Source organism: Rhinolophus sinicus, linkage group LG17, assembly GCF_036562045.2.
Source record: "Rhinolophus sinicus isolate RSC01 linkage group LG17, ASM3656204v1, whole genome shotgun sequence".
Taxonomy (NCBI): domain Eukaryota; kingdom Metazoa; phylum Chordata; class Mammalia; order Chiroptera; family Rhinolophidae; genus Rhinolophus; species Rhinolophus sinicus.
This window is the reverse complement of record NC_133766.1, coordinates 18600005-18620000: the sequence shown is the minus strand read 5'-3', so window position 1 is coordinate 18620000 and position 19996 is coordinate 18600005. Positions and strand designations below refer to the sequence as shown.

Sequence of the window (19996 nt, the reverse complement as noted above, 5' to 3'; positions counted from 1 at the left end):
CATGCCTTTGCGGGCGTTGTCAGCCATTCTGCAGGCTGCATCAGTAGCCTTACTGAGGACTGCTAAGCCTTTATCTCCAACCCAGGGCACTTGAGCTCTATTCATACCCATCCAGCTGCCTACTGTATATCACATGGGTACCCGAAACTCAGCCTCCATCACTTCCTCACCTCCTATATCACGGCACTCATCAGCACTATTGTAATTCCGTGTTATTTGCTCGTCTCTCTTACCTAGTGTACAGTAATCCCCAGGAGGGCAAAAGACATACCAATCTCGATCTGTTTCATTCCTACTCTGTCACAGTGCCTGGTTCTTGTATACCCTCAGGAAGAATTTGAATGAAGATTTTGTTATGTCTTTTGTTTTAAACCAATTGGACGGTTTATTTATGAACATATTTATTACCATTATATGATTCCACTTTATAATCTTGTTAGCATTATGTCATAGCACCACGTGTACAAGTGGGGCATTTGCACTAATCCCGCCTGTGGGCCCTGTGCTGGAAGCTTTCTCTCTTGACACCTCTCCTTTTGTGAGCCTTATTACAGTTAGAAAGGGACGTTTCCATCAGCCCCACCATGTATTTCCAAGAAGTTAGGTCACAGAAAACTAGAGAGGAAGGTCACGGAGTGTGACACGTTTCCATGCTTGTAGCTCAGTCCACAGTCGGCTTTTCCAGGACATATTCCAACTTTTTTTAGTGTCTCTGCTATTAAACCAACCCAATTTTGTTTAGATTTGTGACTAATGGACACTGTTTTTCTTGTCAGAACATGAAGAGCAGTTGGACCAAGAATTTGACCTGGAGACTGGCACTTTATTTGGAGGATTAAAGAAGGTACAAAGTGGATAAATGAGAAACCTGTTCGATTTTCAAACCTGGTTTCAATATGTTGCATCACTTTTGTATTGGTGTTGACCCAGGTATAGTATTCAACAGCGAATGGGGACTGAGTACCTTTCCTTTTGTAAAAGGTGTGAGAGAGCCTTGATGAAGGCATTCCCCATGGTCCTTATTTTCTTGTCCCCTGTTCTCCTCTCAAGACACCAGGAACCTGATTATGTAACCTTATCAGTTCATACGAATTTCACTTTTGTAAAGTTCAGGAAGTTTCTAGTCTCTTCCTGGCCCAGCCATATCTATTAGCATCAAATGTGGCCCCTGATATTCCCTAAACCAACTGTCGGCAACTACGGGAACTTCTTTCCTGCCTGAGTGTCCACACTGCTGCAGGGCATGCTGGGAAGCCGCTTCCCCTCTCCTCCCTGGTTCTGTGGGGGCAGCGCATTCATCTGTGGCTGGAGCTCATTGTGCCTCTGTTCTGTCATGTGCCCTTCTAGATGTGACAGTTAGCAGTTGTGTGCATTAGACTACGTCGTGGGCAGGTACCAGAGCCTCCTCTTCCAGGTGTGAGGCGCTAGACTCCTTTTTTTCCTCCCACCAGAACCCCTTGAAGCTGGCGTTCTTCTCATTCCTCCCCTTCCAGTTTTCCAGGACCCCCATTTCAGTAATGACTTGAATTGCAGGCTCCAGCTTATGGTTCAGGGTTCAAGTCAAGGCTCCTGGAGCTGTGTGTTTGTTTTTCTAAGCATTTTGATATATATTTAAAAACGATATCAAAACATTGCCTTTTACTGTTTTCCCTCTAAGCGTGTAGAATGCCACTTACTACCTTATATTGTAAGTTCCACCAGCTGTTGTGGGCTGGCTTGGGACATAAAATAATGCTTGTGTTACAAGTTCTAAACACCCAACTTACAAATAAAATTTTGGAAGACGATTCATTTGCAAACTGGGCATTGCCTATACTGATCTTTTTCTACTTTGAGAATTGCAGATCTTGCTTACAATTGTGGCAAATTTACTTCAACTTCCATTTTGATTTTCTAGGGTAACCTGCCCTTCTTTCCAACTCTGGTTCTATACAGAGCCACTGTATTAGACGTAAGGCCCATATCTGTCTGGGACTGGGAAGAGTTCCTGGCTTTTGTTCCTCTACCCATCAGATATTTCCATGAAACTTTGGATGTAAATTGAATTTTCATTCAGTGAATCATTCGTGGTTTTTCTGCAGATAAGCCCTTTCTAGGATAATTTGTAAGACTTGTAAGGTAGGTGGTGTGCCCCCTTCAGAGATGAGGAAATTTGGGAAGCTTTATGTCACAGTGGAATTTGCGGTGTAATAGGAGGTAGCCTTTGTGAGGGTCTGGGATCTACTTTATAGAAATGTACCACAATTGGATCCTCTTACAACAGAAAATATGCTGACTTTTTTTTTTTTTAGAGTCACAGTTCAAGCATTTCAGATAATTACTGAATTGTTTGCCAGGGGCAAAAATCGACTGAGACTTGTAGCTGAAGAGAAGCAATTGTGAGGCAGTGTGAGAAACTAAACAGAAGGTCAGGCCCCAACAAGTTTTGGAGCTACCCCAGATTTCATTGTCAAGGGCAGGCTTCAGCCCTGCTGTGCGTTGCTGCTTCTAGACAAAGGGGCTTTGTCTTTACTGACTTCCCAGCTCCAGTCACTCCATCAAGTCCAGCTGCTTGGCTCCCTGCCAAGGCTCGAGAGTCCTGGGGAGATGAGCCCTTCTAAGCATTCCCCACGACAGCCCCCCAATAGGGCACAGGTCACGGGGTGTCATCGGTCTGGTCAACTGGTCTCCATGGAAAATGCACAAGCCACAGACACATACCCTTGGAATTCCAAACACTTGGTCTTTTGCCATCCTGAAAAATCTATGTGTGTCCATCACTCTGACCATCCATTTATCTATGTGGTGTTACTGCACACCCGTTTTTGTCCTCATCTTTCTGTAGCTCATTACCTTGCATATAATGATGGTAGCTTGGAGTCCAAGAATTTAGAGGGCAAATGAGTCCTGGTGGATGGCCAACAAATGAAGGGAATGAATACTGTGTCCTTGGTGAAAATCAGAACACAGAACAAGGTCTGTACGCAGCGCTAGGGTGTTCGCTGATGTCTGCTCAGAGTCTTGTTCAACTAAAATAGGGGCCTGATGATAGGATCTGGACACTCCTCACTGCATATTTCCTTTCTTGCAGGTTATGGGAGGTGGCAAGCAAATGCTGCCACCAAGTTGACCGAAATTCAAATCAGAAGACGATAAGGGGTACAAGTAGAAATCGTGAATTTTAGAAGAAAGCGTTTACGTACGCTGATCACTGTATCCCTTGAATATTAGGCTCCAGCAGGGCTGCTAAACCTCAGCAGTGCTGGTGTTTGAGACCAGATAATTCTGTGCTGTGGGGAAGCTATTCTATATGTTGTACGGTATTTGGCAGTGTCTCTGGACTCTACCTAATAGATGCTGGTAGCTCCTACTGCCACAAGTCATGGCAATCACAAATGTCTCCCAGCGTTGCCACATGCTCCCGTGGGGCAAAATCACCCCACAGTAATATTTAGGGGCTTTGTGCCCCACCCCGCCACCCATGCTGATTGCCGTTTCTTACCTGTGCTCATCCTGTTGTCCCCTCGGGATCATGTCTCACCTCTTCCCTGTGGTCCTTCCTTGCTCTTCACACCTGAATCCAGGTGTCCCTATTACTGAAGCATCGCCTGCACCTCTAAGTGGGGTTTCATGCTCCTGATTCCTGACACTTCCCTGCCTCTTTATTTCCTTCCATAAGTACAGTTTTTAATGAGCGTGTTTCTGTGCCCAAGACCATATTGAGTGCTGGGGACACAGTGAACCAGACAGTCACGTTTCCTGTCCTAGTGTCTGCTAGTGGGGACCGACCAACAGTAGGTAAATGAACAGATGTTACAGCCACAGATTGAGCTAAGTGACACGAAGGACATAAACAGGGTGATGTGAGAGGAATGCTTTGGATTGTATTTGTACCCTCTGATGATAAATGTGTTGGTACAGTCTTATTTTGTGTGATCCGTCCTCCACTAGGCTGTTAGTACCACAAAGGCAGGCTGGGATTTAATCATTCCTGTATTTTCAGTGTCTGCAACAGAATAGGTGAATATTTTATGGAATTTAACTGTAGGAAAGAATGAATAACACCGTGCCAGGTGGCAACATTGGAGTAAAATGCATCCATCCTGAGTGCGTCTATATAGACATGTAGGTAAATCTAAGTGGGACAGTGTTTATAGTCAGAGCGGGAGAGAGTACTGTGGGCATAAGTAGTCACAAAGTGCTTCTGTGGGAGGAGGTTGACCTTCACTTGAGCTCCACAGAGTGAGTAGGATTTGGCCAGGTCATCTGTAGAGGAGATGCTATTCCAGGGGGCTCAGTGTGATTGGAAAGGGAAGCACGTGATTAGGGAGATGGTGACTGAAGGTGCGGCTTCATTTAGGACAGTGAAAGGGAGCTGGGCCCGACCACCGTCCTCCAATTTTTGATGATGTTAGATTTGGGGGGATTCTAGCCCAAATCAGGAATGCCTTTGGGCCTTGTCATTTCTTCGGTGTAAAGCTGATTGCACTTACCAAGATGCCAGTTGTAGCGGGGCAGCTTGTGTAGGTGCAGCTATTCAGGACTGTTCAGATTCTGTATGCTGTGACATTTGCATCCTGGTTTGCAATGTCTGCTCTTCCAGGATCAGAAGTGCCTCCTGCTGCGCTCCAGTGGTTCTCTGGAGCAGTTGTGTGTTGGGAGCCTGTGTCTCGCCAGGGATGGGTCCAGCCCAGGGCCTCTCCAGTGCTGGCCATTGTCTGTCTTGGTGTTTGGCGGTCCCCTTCTCTTTTTCTTTGCTAATCCTCTTGCTTTTGGTCCCAAGAAGACAAAGGAAACTTTTTAGGGCCCACTTCCTTGTTTAATGTAGTAAACTTGTTTCTAGATGGCGTCTGACTCAAATTGATACAAATGAAGCTCTATGTCCAGTTATATTTTCATGAACTTCTTTCCTTTTATTTTTATTTCTGACACGAGGTAGTTGGCCTCATGGAAAGAGCACAGGCTTAGAGGTGGATGGACTTGAGTTCAAAATGCAGTTTGCTGCATTTTTGAAAATCATTTACTTCCTCAGAGCTTTAGCTTTATTTTCTGGACTTTGGGACTGGAAGGTTGTGGGGAAAGAGCTGATAGTATGAAACACCCGGCACGTATGTGCTTGATGCAGGATGGATCCCCAGTACGTGTTGTTGTGATTATTGTTGTTTTTCCTTCCTTGGATAATAACTTCCTCTTTTTAGAGTTAAGGTTTGATGATTCACTCTCTCTGTCAAGGAGATACTATTCTGAAGAGAAACATTTAAGTATAGAAGGGGATTGCTATTGAAAGGAGCTCTCACAAGTCTAATGTGTTGGGAAGAATTTTACGTGTAATCAATTCCTTATTTCTTTTGGGAGGACCTCTCTGCCTGTGGCAAGTTTCTGAAATGGGGGCGTACTTGTAAATAAGGCGTTCTTTCAGAAATAGAATCAGAGAGGACTTCATGGGGCCTGTCGGAGGGATTAGGAAGGAAAGACAGGATCGGAGAAGGAGAGCTTGCTCACTTATGTCTTTGACTGTGAAGAGAAAAGAAGTACTTTTCTAAAGTAAAGACATTTTTTAGCCACTCAAATTTTGCCCATCAAGATTTTAAGATTTAGCTTTATTTATAAACTCCTCTATATTCCAATACTTAAAAAAACACAACAAGCTATGTTTTGATTCATTTAGTAAATATTCACTGAGCGCCTAGTGTAAGAAGCTTCCAGGTTGTGTGCTGCATGCTGGGATGGTGTGACAGTCCAGGCTCAGTCTCTGTCCTCAGTGGACTCTGAATTTGAGGAGAAGGTGAGGAAGAAACAGTGAGGTAAGTGGTGCAGCCATCCAGAGGGCATGTGGAAACACAGGTGAATTGACCCAGACTCACAGGAATTGAAGCTGAGGACTTGGGAGACCGGGGGAGGGAGACACACGCGTAAGGACCTGGATTTAAGAGGGGGAGTAGTTCGCTTGTTTGGGAGGTTGAGTGAGAGGAGGGAGATGACACAGATAGACAGGAGCCAGATCATAAAGGCCACTGGGTGCTGTACGTGCAGTCTGGACTTTACTCGGGAGGCAGCGGACAGCTGCTGAAGGGGTTCAGGCCGCTGCCATTTCTTCTCTGCACTCTTTCAGGAGCCTGTGATTGCCCTGCCCTGCTTGCTCTCCCCACCTCAAGCTTTGTGCATCCCTGGAGTTAATGTTCTGGAATGTGTATGTCATAACCCATTCATGGTACCCCATTTCCGATGATATAAGTCCAGATTTGGGAGCTGACATTCAGCCCCATTTGTCCACTGGCCTTACCTATTTCAGCAGCCTCAGCTCCTTATAGTGAGTCACCCTATGCTGCTAAGTGACAGGATTGTCTACCATTCCCCGAAGATGCCTTGATGTTTCCTACTTGTGGCTCTCCCACAGACTGCTGTGCACGTCCCTTCTGCTCAAGAACAGCTCACAGGGAGCCCCCTCTGACCCCTGCCCCCTTCCTCCCCCGATTGGTGTGCATTTCTCCTTTCTGTGAGTGCCATTTCCAGGACTCCTCCCTGACCTGCTAGATAACAGCTACCTGTTCTAGATGTAAGGATCTTCCATCTCTGCCTCCCCTGCCTGACACATAGTAGGCGCTCAGTAGTGTTTGTTGGATTAAGGTGAATGCACCTATCTGTGGGAGACTCATTGTGAAGGACCATAGGTACCTAAGCAATGTTTGCCTTGTTTCACGTGTATGAACTCTGGCAAGTCGGGGAACTTCAGGACTTCAGACCTTGTTTGGTTAAGCTGCAGCCCCTCAAAGAGGACTCCAGTGTCCTGTTATGTCTCTGCCTCCTTCCAGCTGGTGGGAGCAGATTAGGAAGCAGTTTGGCTGTGCATGTGACTTTTCCAGCCTGTCCTTATTCACAGAAAATTGGATGTTAGGCAGCCTTGACCCCTTCACACAGGAGCTGCTCAGCAGAGGCAGACTCTTGTGCCCTGTGCCAGCCCCTCCGGGCAAAGAGAGTGTGAGCTGAAGAGTCTTCAGATGGTAGAAGCTGGAAGCCCACAGACTAGTGCTGGAAGGAGGCTTTACCAGCGCACGCTGAGCTTGAGCCCTCTTCTTAACACGAAGAACTCGTGCCCCTTACCTATCAGTACGCTGTCTCTTTCCTGCTGGGTCTCCTTTTTGATACATAGAAGGTTTGCAGCTAGACAGGAAAGAGTGAGGTGGCAGTGATTTCCTGGCGGAGAACAGGAAGAGGAAGTGTAGCTCTCTGCCTTACGTAAACATAGGTCTGCCGTGCAATGGATCAACCTTACATCTGCTTATTAATTCTTAGCCACCAAGTCCCTGCTCTGTCCGCCTCTTTTTTTTCCATGTCTACTAGTTCATGGAAAATAGTGTTTGTTTCATGATAAAGGCCTGTGAAGGAGCCAGGGGAAGATAAGGGGAAATTCCAACCAAGGGTTTAGCTCTGCCAAACTAAGATCAAATACATGTGTGTTTGTATGTATGGCGTGGTGGGATGGGGAAGAGAGCAAGGGAGAGAAGAGGGAGAAAAAGACAGACAGACAGACAGACAGATGCGCACTGTGACTATTTAGGTGGTGATATAGGTCTGGAATGGTGAGAAATTTCTCAGCCACGAAGTAGTCAGTTTACAAGTAACTGCCGACCACCTGCCCTGTGGCCCAGGCTGCCATGGTTGCTGCGGTGAAGGGGAAGTATGAAGCATGGTTCCTCTCCTGAAGAAACTTATACGCCGTCTGGGAATGCCAGGCTGACATATGGCTTTAATAGGGATGATGCTCTACGTGTTTAACAAGGGACAGGCCTCAATCAAGCTGAGCAGATACCAGCTGTGTGCAGCCTTGTGACCCTATTTGTGTGTCCCACCTGAAAATGGACCCTGACGTTCCATTTAACAAAATGTTGCTCTATGCATGAGTGCCCTTGGTTGGTATATCCAAAAACTGCTGGGAGAGTTTCTAACCTTGGGGTGACCAGGGAAGGCTCCCTGGAAGAGGTGGATTGGAGCTGAGCCTTAACCAGAAGGATCATGCTTTGAACTGGCCCAAGCCTGTTTGGTTGTTCAATAAAAATCACTTTCTTTGCTTTTAATCTTGGTAGGTTCTGGCAGTTGGAGTTGGGTAGGAGTTACATGTCTTTCTGCCCCACCCCCTCATGGCCAAGTGGTATGTTCCGGGGAGGGTCTAGAGTTGAATTCTGCCACATGTGCAAACATGTATTGATAGGCAGGTACAAACCCCGCCCTTGAGCCTGTTCCTGAAAGCTGGTGAAGCCTCTGTTCTCTGTCCTTAGGTACCCCAACAAGCATCTTGCAGGAAGGACTCATCTGGGGTGGAGGCAGCTCTGTGTGGGCCGGAGCAGACACCCCGCTAGTCTGTTCAGGGGACAGACTCTTAGGAAGTGAAGGGACACAGAACCAACGGAGTGCTCGGCCTAGGGCTCAGCTCTCTCTGGACGCGGCTCAAGGAGTCCTTATGCCTCATCCTGAGGAGGGTCCTGGAGCCTGAGAAGATTTCTAACCCACATGCGTTAACACCACTTTTCTTTCTAAATTTTCTTTCATTTTTTAAAATTAAATTTACTGGGGTAATATTGGTTAATGACATACAAACTTCAAGTGTACGACTTTTTAATACATCTGTATATATTGTGTGCTTGCCACCTAAAGTCTAGCCTCCTTCTGTCACCATCTATTGACCCCCTTTGCCCTCTTCATACTTCCCCCACTATTTATTTGTAGCATTCCGTATGCTAATAAACTCTCAGGTTCAGCTTTAGATACCAATATTGAAATGAATTGTAGCCTTGTGTGGGACTAGATTTCTGAGTAGGACTCTTCAAATGTCAACTCATTGCTTCTGGACTGTGGATTCCACACATGGGCACATTTAAGGTTAAGAACCATCCCTCGGAGGTAGATGAGTGAATTTATACATCATATCCTGAATAAGTGATCTAACAGGTAGTGCTCGGAGGAAGGAGCAGACATTATTCCAGCCTAGAGCAAGTTGAACAGTGGCTTGGAGCTGAAATTTGGGAGAGACATGGGGAAGTGGGGAGGAGGGGAGACACCTCCTTCTCTTCCATTCCCTAGAAGTGGTGCATGTCTACATTCTTTTAACACGTTAAGTACTGCGTGAAGAGTCTCGTGATCCGTATGCAACGTGTTAAAGGTTCTTACCTTTGCTAATCATGATGTGACAGTTGATAAGTCTCCGTGAAAAAGAAATTGGAGGCAGCTGTAGGGTGAGAGAGATAGTGTGGGGCCTTTGGGAGAGGGTGTGAATGGTGATTAGTGTCTTTGTGGCGAACTAACTGACTGATGCCACTTTCAGGATAACAGTAGCTGCTGAAAAGTTGGAGGTGTGTGAAGGTTAGTTAGCCATCAGAATCACCCCCCAGGTTTCATGAAAGCAAATCTCAGACAAATTCTATCCGACATGTAAACGTTTAGTAGGCAAGCTGTAGAAACCAGTTCACACCAACTTGTCCTGTGGCCTGAGGAAGTCCTTTCAGAAGGCAGTTTGTCGTTTTAGAAGCTTGTACCACTATCTTGAAAGGAAAGTTCCTTCCAAGGATATGACATTATCCAGAGGGGGTTCTCTATTTGGCATCAGACAATCAGAAATTCTCCAACCCTGTGGCTGAATACAGGACCTTTGGGTCAAGCCTCAGGGCTATCACTGAGAACATGTGTTTAAACATTTATTTCTGGATTTTTGACCCCTAATCATTACAGAGGAAGGAGGGGAAATACCTTTTAAGTTGTAATATGAATCATACTAATTAGCAAGTTACCGATCTCATCATTGACAGCTCAATTGACATTCATTACACTGATACGCAGAAGAGTTCAAGTAGATAACAACCTGGGCTGACTAAGGAAAACTATGCTAAAATTTTTTTCTGAAAAAATATCTTTTCTTATAATAATAGGACTAACCCTGCCAAAGCAATGCTCAAAAAATTGAGTAAAAACTCAGAAAAGTTTCCTCCCACAAAAATCTTTAGTAAAAGACGAAAAATTTATGCAATTTGAAAAAAAACCAGAGTACATACCTTTGTAGCCCAACTCCCTCCTCTGATAACTGCAACTCCTAGTTCACTGATGGTCGCTCTTTATCCCTAAGAGCTACTTCCTGCCTAAAGTTTGTACAAGGAATTCTGTAAGTAACGTCTCATAGTTAGCAGTGTGGAGTTGAAAGAAATTCTTTTAAACTTGAAAGGATTGTACTCTATGCAGGGTACTATGGGTATGCAAATGAGGTCTGAGTCATCACCCTTGTGATTCTGCGAATACCTTGGTGTTCTCCGTCTGCCTTTGGAGCCACCATTAGGGGCCTAAACAGAGGTCTGGCTGGCTGAGCTCTAAACCTCATCCTGGTCCAACCACAGAAACTCTAGTTTTATTCCTTTTGTATATTGGGACTCCAAGTATAGTGGTTCCTTTTCTTTCCTTTCCCCCTAACCACCAAGTCAAGATACAGAACCACAAAGAACTTCCTTTCACTAGTCACACCCACCCTCCTCTTCCTTCCCCTAACCCAGGGAAGCCACTGTTTTGTTTTACGTTTCATTATTTTGTTAATTTGGGAGCGTTATATAAATCATACAGTATGTAACCTTTTAGACTGCCCCCACCCCACCCCCACACTTAGCGTAATGCCCTGGCGATCCATCAAGTTGAGTATATCAGTAGTTTATTCCTTTTCATTGCGTCCTAGTCCATGATATCGATGGACCACAGTTTAACCATTCAACCACTTGTTAAGGGACATTTTGGGTACTTCCAATTTTTTGGCTATTACAAATAAATCTGATATGAGTATTTGTGTACAGGTTTTGTGTGTGCATATGTTTTAACTTCTCAGGGATAAATGCCCAGGAGTGCCATTACTGGGTTGTATGAGGTCCCTAGCCAGTCTGTCTCCTTTTTTCCATCTTGCAGAGTCTTCTTAGGTTTGTCTTATAATTTACATCCAGGGTTTTTAGCTGTCCTTGGTGCAAGGGTTAGGGAGAAATGGGTTCATTATATCTTTCCCGGAACCAGAAGTCTCTGTGTTGAAGTATTTTAAAGTTAGTTTCAGACATCATAAACAAGATGTCATTTTAGTAACAAGCAAATAAGTTTTGCAGAGAGATGGCTGAGGCAATGCACTGTGGGGACTGGGTGGTGGAGATGTGCCCTAAAGATGTGGTGAGCCCTGGTTCTTGTTCTTGTTTGTCTCTGTTCCCAGCCCTGGAGGCACCTCAGCTACCATGACGGCTGACCATCCTAAGGGAGACTGTGGGAGAGACTGTGTATAGAAAACCTATACTCTGCTCCTTCTGTGTTTCTCCTTTACTCTGACACCACCATACTCACACACTTCTGGTACCAGTTATGTGGCAGGCTTTTTACACCAAGCAATTCTGCGACACGAGCTTGGTATCCTACAAATTAACTCAATTCTGACGCTACCTACCAGGAAATAGCATCAGATCCCACAGGTTAAGGGGTATGTCCTACAAGACCATTCCACCCCCTCCCGCCTTCAGATGCCAACTGCAAGTGCAGGTTGTTACTTGTGCTTCCGATTGATTGGTTATAAATGGGAGGTTCCCATAACTACTACCTTGTGTTCAATTTATTTGCAAGAGTGGCTCACAGAACTTGGGAAGATATTTTACTTACTGCGTACTGGTTTATTATAAAAGGATATGATAAAGGATACAGGTGGTTCTCCGGATAAAAGAGATGCACAGGGCAAGATGTGGGGGGGAGCGTGGAGCGTCCATGCCCTCCCTGGGCCTGCCACTCTCCCAGTACCGCCACGTGTTTATCGTCCTGGAAGCTCTCTGAACCCCGTACTTTCGGGATTTTTATGGAGACTTCGTCACAGGCCTGATCAATCATTAACTCCATCTCCAGCTCTTCTCCCCTCTCAGAAGAATGGGGAGTGGGGCTGAACATTTTAAGCTTTTAGTCATGGCTTGGTCTTTATGGTGACAAGCCCCCACCCAAGAGCCCACCAAGAGTCTCCTCATTAGAACAAAAGACACTGCTATCACCCAGGAATCTCCAAGGGATTTAGGAACTCTGTGTCAGGAACCAGGGTCAAAGGTGAAGTATTAGAACAAAAGATGCTCCTCGTGCTCCTATCATGTAGGAAATTACGTGGGTGTTAGGAGTTCTGTGCAGGCCCCCGAGGCAGAGACATATATTTTTATATCAGTATATGTATTTTCTATTATTTCACAGGGAGATCTCGCTTTGAGAGTTTGGGGAGGTAGGTATTGGGCAAAGGGGACAAATTGTAAAGGTGCATGGGGGAATTCTTCCATATACTCTGCCCACTTTCCTGGTCTTTCATGCATTGTGTAAAATTTAAGGAGAAAGATGGTATCTGGGACTCGGAAGAGTTTCCCTCCTCTTCTGCTGTACCTGCATGGATGGCAAAAATTTCGTTTTTCCTTTTTCTCTCTTTTATCACTCTTCTCTTTCTTAATTGGCCTTCTGCCCCGGGGACCTTCAGCATTTTGGGATTCCATCTGTAATTCCAGTTTTCTAGTGTTTGCCCACCACAGAGATGTAAGGTATTAACTAGTTGTCTTGAATGTGTGAAGACTTCCTAGGCAGCAAGCAAATTCTCTGAGTATGAGGGCCATGGCCCCCAAAGGGCTGGGAACCGTTTTTTCCTCCATGTTCCTGTGATCACATTGTCTTTTTGGTATACTGGGGAGGTGACATTAATAGGATGTGTGATTTATTAGCATAGTTTGCAGCTGGGGAATCTCATGAGCTTCTGTAATTTGCTGTCTAGTCATCCCATTCTATTCCATTTTTTTGGTCACCCTCCCTAACTTATTTAGCAGCCATATTAATTGTTACAGCTCATTTCTCCACATACCTTACAGAAGATGTGGTTGGTGTTTTTCTAGCTTAAGAACAGTGGGGAAAATATTATAGTTTTTGTGCCTTTGCCTTCATACTAGACTTTGGTAGTTTTAAAAATATGATTCATTCTTTGTTAGCTCTAGTAAGAAAGGGAGACATATGGAATAGACAAAGCAGGGAGACAGAATCTATACAAGTCTGATCAAGTATATGCATACGTCTGGCATAGTCTGGAGTAACTTCTAGGAAGTGACTTCTAGGTAGGTAGAGGTGTAACCAGAGGACCTTACTGAGTGTAGGTTGGCAGTTGGGTTGAAGAGATTCAAAGAATTTACCCATATCAGTTAGGTTCTCTTGATTTAATTAAGTCATCAAGAGGTTTTCGGTTTTCTTCTTCCGAAAAACGTCTCCCTGCCCCCATTGTACCCTGGACCGATTTGCCAGGCTTAGATCATGAGGACCAATTAAAGAGACTGGGACAGTACACGGTAAAACAGTGAGTTTGTGCTAGTCCTGTTGGTGGCATTCCCACCCCGTGAGCATTTTCTTCACCTGGGCAGGATGGTCAAGACATTTCCTCGGAGACTATTTACACACACACACACACACACACACACACACACACACACACACACACACAAGTTTTGTTAATGAACATTTTATCTTTGAGGAAATTTTGGCTGGGGAAAGAGTGTTGTCTCTGGAAATTGTGAGCAGTGAAACAATAGAGTTCAAATTATTTTAGGACTTCTGTTGAAAGAAAAAGAAAACTCTTCCAGCAATTGTTAAATAAATCATTAGCCTGAGTTCACGAGAGAGCAGCACTGAATGTGTGCAGAATTCCTACAAATACGTCCTCCTTTTCTTTCTCCTTTGGCCCTTAAGGAGCTTGCTGCCTTTGAATGTGCAGGGAAACATTTCTGGGTTCAAGTATCTTATAAAGGTTTTCTCTGTTCACAGATAACTTTTGCTCAGTGTAATTAGGAATTATGTATGGTCTCAAAATAATATGTACATAATTCTATTTAGGAAATAACAACACAAAATGTCTAGTATGTTTTCTTTTTCTTTTTTTGGCAAAATTCTAGATGTGAGGGTAAAGAAAACAGGATATATATTCAGCTCTCCACTGTTCTCTCAATCTGAGGAGAAGAGAGGTATGGTCATGAAAAATACTGGTAGGTACGGTAGATCATTTTCTATTTGGTTTTGACATACATAAATACCACGTTTCCCCAAAAATAAGACCTAGCTGGACAAACAGCTCTAATGCATCTTTTGGAGCAAAAATTAATACAAGACCCAGTCTTATTTTACTAAAATATAAGATCGGGTCTTATATAATATAATGTAAGACCGGGTCTTGTATTAATTTTTGCTCCAAAAGATGCATTAAAGGTGATTGTTCAGCTAGGTCTTATTTTCGGGGAAACAGGGTAGATGCACTGGTAAAGGTGTTCTAATGTAAACACTCACTGCCTCCATTATCGAGTTCTAGAACATTCCTTGGACTGCCCTAGCTGGTGTTTTCCTCCATTTCATTTTCCTCCACTGAATAGACTTATTTCAGAGTAGTGTTCTTTAAAGTGAATTATTTTCATAACGCTTTTTTATAAAGCTAGAGGCAGATTGCAATCAGAAGAAAAATTTCCTCCCAAGTATGTTGATCAAGTTTCGTCGAGACAACAGAATTCTTTCCAGTTAGTTTAAGCTGAAGGGAATTTATCGCAGGGATTTAAGGAGATTTCAGAATAGTCAAAGGAATGGTAGGGACAAGGCACTAAGTAAGCTTCCAGGAGCAATTCCCAGAGTGACCTTGCAGAACTGGGGGCTGCTGCCCAGTTCCCAGCTTGAGAAATAGCAAAAACTGCCACACCAAGGGAGCTGCTGTACCTCTGGACTGACTGGAACCTGGAGTATCAGGGCTGCTGCGGAGCAACCTAAGGGCCCCTGCCACCATTCTTTCAGAAGAGTCTCACAGCCCATACTTCTTTATGTTCTTTCACCTTCAAAGTCTTTGTGTGTGTTCACCAGACTACGTCATATGCAGACATGCTAAGTGCAGGGAATTCTGGGAAATGTAGTGTTCTGCTTTCCAGCATCCACCATATAGGAAGTCATTCTGAAAGGGGGTTGTAGGAGTGTTGATTGACTCAATTGGCAATATCTGCCATTAAGAGCAGATATTTTATTTTGAGGAGAAGTTTAGGATTGTTGCTTTCCCATGGCATTTTAGATATTGGAGTTTTTCTGAATGCTGATGTTTCCCTTTTCTTAACTAGAGTCACTTTTTTTTTGGTCCATGGTTTCTAGAACCTTTCTCTTTTCCTTTCTTTTGACTAGGTTTGGGGATTCTTGAACAGCTCAGCTCTCCCAGTCTTTACCTATGAGTATTTCTACCTGTTTCAAGATGTGCAGCTTGAAAATCCCTGGATTTATGTGTTTGGGGCTATCAAAGTAAAATAAAGTTGTTTATATACATACTTGTATATTTACTTTTATTTATATATTTACTTTACAAATATGCACATAGTACTTCATAAGTAACAGGAACTGTTCCAAGTGTTTTCTCTATTTTAATTTATTTGTCTTATAATTAAATCACAAATAGTCCTCTATTATAATAGTATTCTATTTTGTCTATCTCTTTAGAGTGAGTAATTCATATACCAGAGAGTAGGCCTTGAATTGGTGAAGACAGTCTGCAGAGCAGATAATCCACTAGAAATAGTTTGTGAGTTTATGTTCTCTAACTGATTATAAAGGCATTCAAAGACAGGTACCAGGTTCTCTACTTTTTGGAGACTGTGCTTACACCAGATTCTTAAAAATGATGTGACCCCATTATAGAATCATTCAATTTATTCAGCAAGCTTTTATTGAGCATCTAGTATATATTGGTTTCTTGGAGGATACAATGCTGAACATATATGCAGTTCCTATCAGAAAGGAGCTCACAGTTTAGTGGAGAGGGAGCTCAGTAACCTACAATTAAAGCACAATGTGGCAAGTGGCCATGATAAAGATAACCATAGTGCATTGTGGGAGCACAGAGGAGGGACAGTCAGCCCAGACTGTAAATGGATGGATGAGGAAAGGCTTCCTGGGGAAGGGCTTGCCTGAGCTGAGACCTGAAAGGTAGGTCATCATTATAGTGATGTTTGAGGGACAGGTTTCTCCAAGTAGAGGGAGCAAAGGGTGGGACGTTCCAGCTGTGTAACACAGCACATTTGGGTGACCGTCAAAGCGGTCGGCACGGCTGTGTTGCAGGACTGGGGGAGAAGGTCAGGGAAGATGATGCAGGGCCAGATGGGAAAAGCTGCCTGAGTGTTGTAAGAAGGTTTCCCTGGAAAGCTAAGGGGAAAACAAGAAGGATGTTAAGTGGGGGAGTGGCATGATCAGGTGTGATCTTACATATTACTTGGGTGCTGTGAAGAGGGTACAGAATGGAGAGAACAAGCCTAAATATGTAGAGAATTGTCCCCAGGATTGAAGTAAGTCCCGCACAGAGTACAGGGAAGAAAACGATGTGTAGCTACTCCAGGTTTTCCCTGTATAACAAAGACTAACTGGTGGGCTACTGCTGAGACCCTTTCATGGCCTCCATCCTGCTGCTTCCTCTACAGCTGTGAACTGCAGGTCTGATAGCAAATTACCTAAAAATACCATCCATCTGTGTAATAACACAATGCTCCTGACCTACTCTCACTAGGAGATGACGGATGGGTCTAGGAGACTTGATAATCCTTTAGAACAGGGGCGGGCAAACTATGGCCTGTAGACCCGATCCGGCCCTCTACCTGTTTTTGTAAGTAAAGTTTTATTGGAACACACACACACACCCATTCGTTTGTGTATTGTCTGTGACTGCTTTTGGGCAACACCATCAGAGTTGTAGAGTTGCCACAGAGACTGTGTGGGCCATGAAGCTGATAATATTTACCACCTACCCTTTCTAAAAGTTTGCTAACCCTTGTTTCAGTAGGACTATATTAATAGCAATAAGCGGGATGCATTTGGAGGGACAAGTTCAATTTTTGATGCATTAGCTTTTCTAACTTTAGATTTTGGGCTTCATGAATTAATCCCTTTAGCTTTCGTGATCACATTTAAATCTAATTATATACAGGAGGACTGAGCAGCCCCAGGTCACATGACTGTAGGCGACAGAACTGGAACTCAAGCCTAGGTATCCTGAGTGTGAGCACAGTTTGGTTTGTGCCATATGCACTACACCACTGGCCACTTCGAGAATAAGGTCACCATCTCTGCATTGTGGTAGACAAAACTCAGGGTGAAAAAGAATCTGCTGGAACATGGCGGCCTTCCTTCAGGAACACCCATCATAATCACTTTCCTCTATGTTCTTGGTGTCCTTTTGTGGATATGAAAGCCCATGGATCTCCCAAATTAGTGATGTTAATTCCCTTAGTTAACTATGAGAATCTCCCCCATCCCCCCTCAAGGCCTCAGAGGAGTGTAGAAATGAATGTCAGATTTAACTCTGTTGAGTCAACAGAAGTAGTTGAACGTTCTAGTTAGACTATACTCTTCCTGAATGCTGAGGAATTTAGTTTTGCAATTCTGAGGTTCTGAACCCTCCTCTAGTAAGTACTGAGCCCACATTGGCTGCCAAGGTCACTGTCAAGTTCTTTCAGTTCCTGATCGTGTTCACGGATGGTGATAAATTTGCTGATTGGAGCAGATTTCATCATTAATAACTACTGTGGCCTTTGTATTGATCTTAACAGAAAGATGAGTTCATACAAACTGAAAGAATTGTCGAATTAAAAAGATTCAGATGCAAAATCCTGCAGACTGATAGCATTAACTGGTCAGGGAGCACTTTATATACTAAGACATTCTCCAAATTCAATTTTTACCTGTTTATTTCCAGCTATTGCTGAAATTTGCCCCCAGGATGAGATTGGAATGTCAAAGTAGCAGATTTCTTAAAGTGTTTGCCCAAGATGCCAGGAGAAGTCAGGGCAGGGAGAGGTCTTGCCGAAGGAGCTCTGTGATGCCAGGAACTCCCTGTGGACAAAGGGTTGGTTTAGGAAAGCTTTGTTGTGCCTTAAAAACTCAAGTTTGCTATGGAAAATGGTGCAGCCACTATGGAAAACAGTTTGGTGTTTGCTCATGTAGAAATACCATATGGCCCAACAATTCTACTCCTAGGTATATACCCAGAAGAATTGAAACTGGGTATTCAAACAAATACTTGTACATAGATGTTCATAGTATTATTCACAATAGCCAACAGGTGGAAAGAGCTCAAATGTCCATTACTGAATGAACAGATACATAAAAGGTAGTATATCACTACAATGGCATAGTATTCAACCATCAAAAGGAATGGCCTGCATGTTACAATGTGCATGAAACTCAGAAACATTATGCTAAGTAAAAGAAACCAAGATATATATTGTATGATTCAACTCATACTCGTATGAAATACTCAGAATAGGAAAATCCATAGAGACAGAGAGCAGACTGGTGGTTGTCAGTGGCTCGGGGAAGAGTGAGGAACAGGAAGTGACTGATTAATGGGTGCAGGGTTTCCCTTTAGGGAGATGAAAATGTTTTGGAGCTAGATAGAGGAAGTGGTTGCACAACACTGTGAGTATACTAAATGCTACTGAATTGACTTTAATATGGTTAATACCATGTTATGGGAATTTTACCATAAAACACAACAACAAAAACTCCTCAACACTCAAGCTTTTTCAGAATCTCTGAGCTGTGGAGGTTTAGTTCTATTAAATCTTGACTACTCTTGCTTTGCATTTGGTTTTCAGAGTGCCCTGATTGCTGGTGGGGTGTCGATGTTGGTGCTGTGAGCGCCTCAAGTGTGATGGATACTTCTGGTTTTCCCACAATGCCTCGTGTAGGACTCTGCTCCATGTAGGAAAAGAGGCAGTGAAGAACAGCCGGCCCGGTTCCTTTCTTTTGTTAAGAATAAGAAAAACTGTTTCACTAGGAATTTGGAGTCACTGTTTAAGCCCAGAACCATTGCTTCCTTCAGAGTTCACAGGGTTGTCCGGTTGCAGATTGAATGCCTCAGAATGAATAACCAAGCTTGTTAATTTAGTCAATCCAGTAAATTCTTGAATGTAGATGCTCAGAGCTTTCCCAGGTGAACAGAACAATGGTTGCTGTTTGTGAACGTGAGGTGGTCAGTGTTAGTGTGTTCCCCTCCCATCTGGGAATAGTGTGGGGTGGGCTGAGCTGCGAAGGACTCTCTGGGCTCAGGAACATTCAGCTGCGAGGAAGCGTAATTAGTGATGTGGACCTTCACGGCTCGAAATGTGGTCCTCAGGCAGCAGCAGTGCATCGCTGGGGAGCTCGATAGACGTAGAGAATCCCAGGCCCCATCCCACACTTCCTGGGTCCGACCCTGCATTTGAGCAAGATCTGTGCGCACACGGCAGTTTGAGAAGCTAGTGTGGAGGACTGGATGTGGATTACTTTTCCTTGGAGTTCTCTCCTTTCTCCACGGAGGAGCCTTCCTGGTTCTGTCTGGCTAGAATTCCCAGTTTATATCTGACTCCCCTACGAAACTGAAGAAGAGGTTTCTAATTGACTTGGAACTGGAGAGTCATGAAAGGAAATTGGGGAAGGGGTAGAATATGAAAGTGTTGTTCTTGATTTGAGAATTTTAACATTTGTCTTGAAACATGTGACCGAGCTCAGAGTCTGGAAAGCTTTTGCTTATAGAAGCGGGCAAGTCAACCTTTTTTTTACCCAAATCATTAACCACAAGTTTTTGGCCATCTTGTTCTATTCATTGGGTCAGCTTTTCTGTCTGGTTATTTCCCTTAGGTAAATATTTTAAATGGAGAAGGACAGACATAATAGAAAGTTTTTGTTTCCCTTAAATGGATATTTTCTAAAAGAATTGGTGATGAAAGACTGTATAATTTTTGTTGATTTTCCCAGCACAGGGGTTTCAGTAGTCCTGTGCCTTCTGGTAGAACATTAAGATTTTTTTTTTTTTTTCGGTTTCTTCTATTTTACGAGATATTATATCACTTTCCCTAAAAAAAGAAAAAAAACTTGGAAAAGTTTTGAGGCATAGGTAAGCCTAGGGTTATAAATTCTAAATGGAATTCTGATTGTTCAAAAACATTTATATATTAAAAACAGCTAAAATATT

The 19996-nt window shown here is 43.7% G+C and overlaps 1 protein-coding gene and 1 non-coding gene across 5 annotated transcripts in view; one reads left to right on the top strand and one right to left on the bottom strand.

Annotated features, from left to right (window-relative positions):
* Positions 1–19996, top strand: part of HHAT (hedgehog acyltransferase) — a 251362-nt gene that overhangs the window by 25543 nt on the left and 205823 nt on the right. For all 4 annotated transcript variants that reach the window (XM_074322217.1, XM_074322216.1, XM_074322215.1 and 1 more), the window contains exon 3: positions 777–844. In XM_074322217.1, coding sequence (XP_074178318.1) covers positions 777–844 — 68 coding nt within the window. The remainder of the gene's footprint in view (positions 1–776; positions 845–19996) is intronic.
* LOC141569403 (U5 spliceosomal RNA) lies at positions 9905–10018 on the bottom strand. Its single transcript, XR_012493015.1, has one exon. It is a non-coding gene; the product is annotated as a U5 spliceosomal RNA (small nuclear RNA).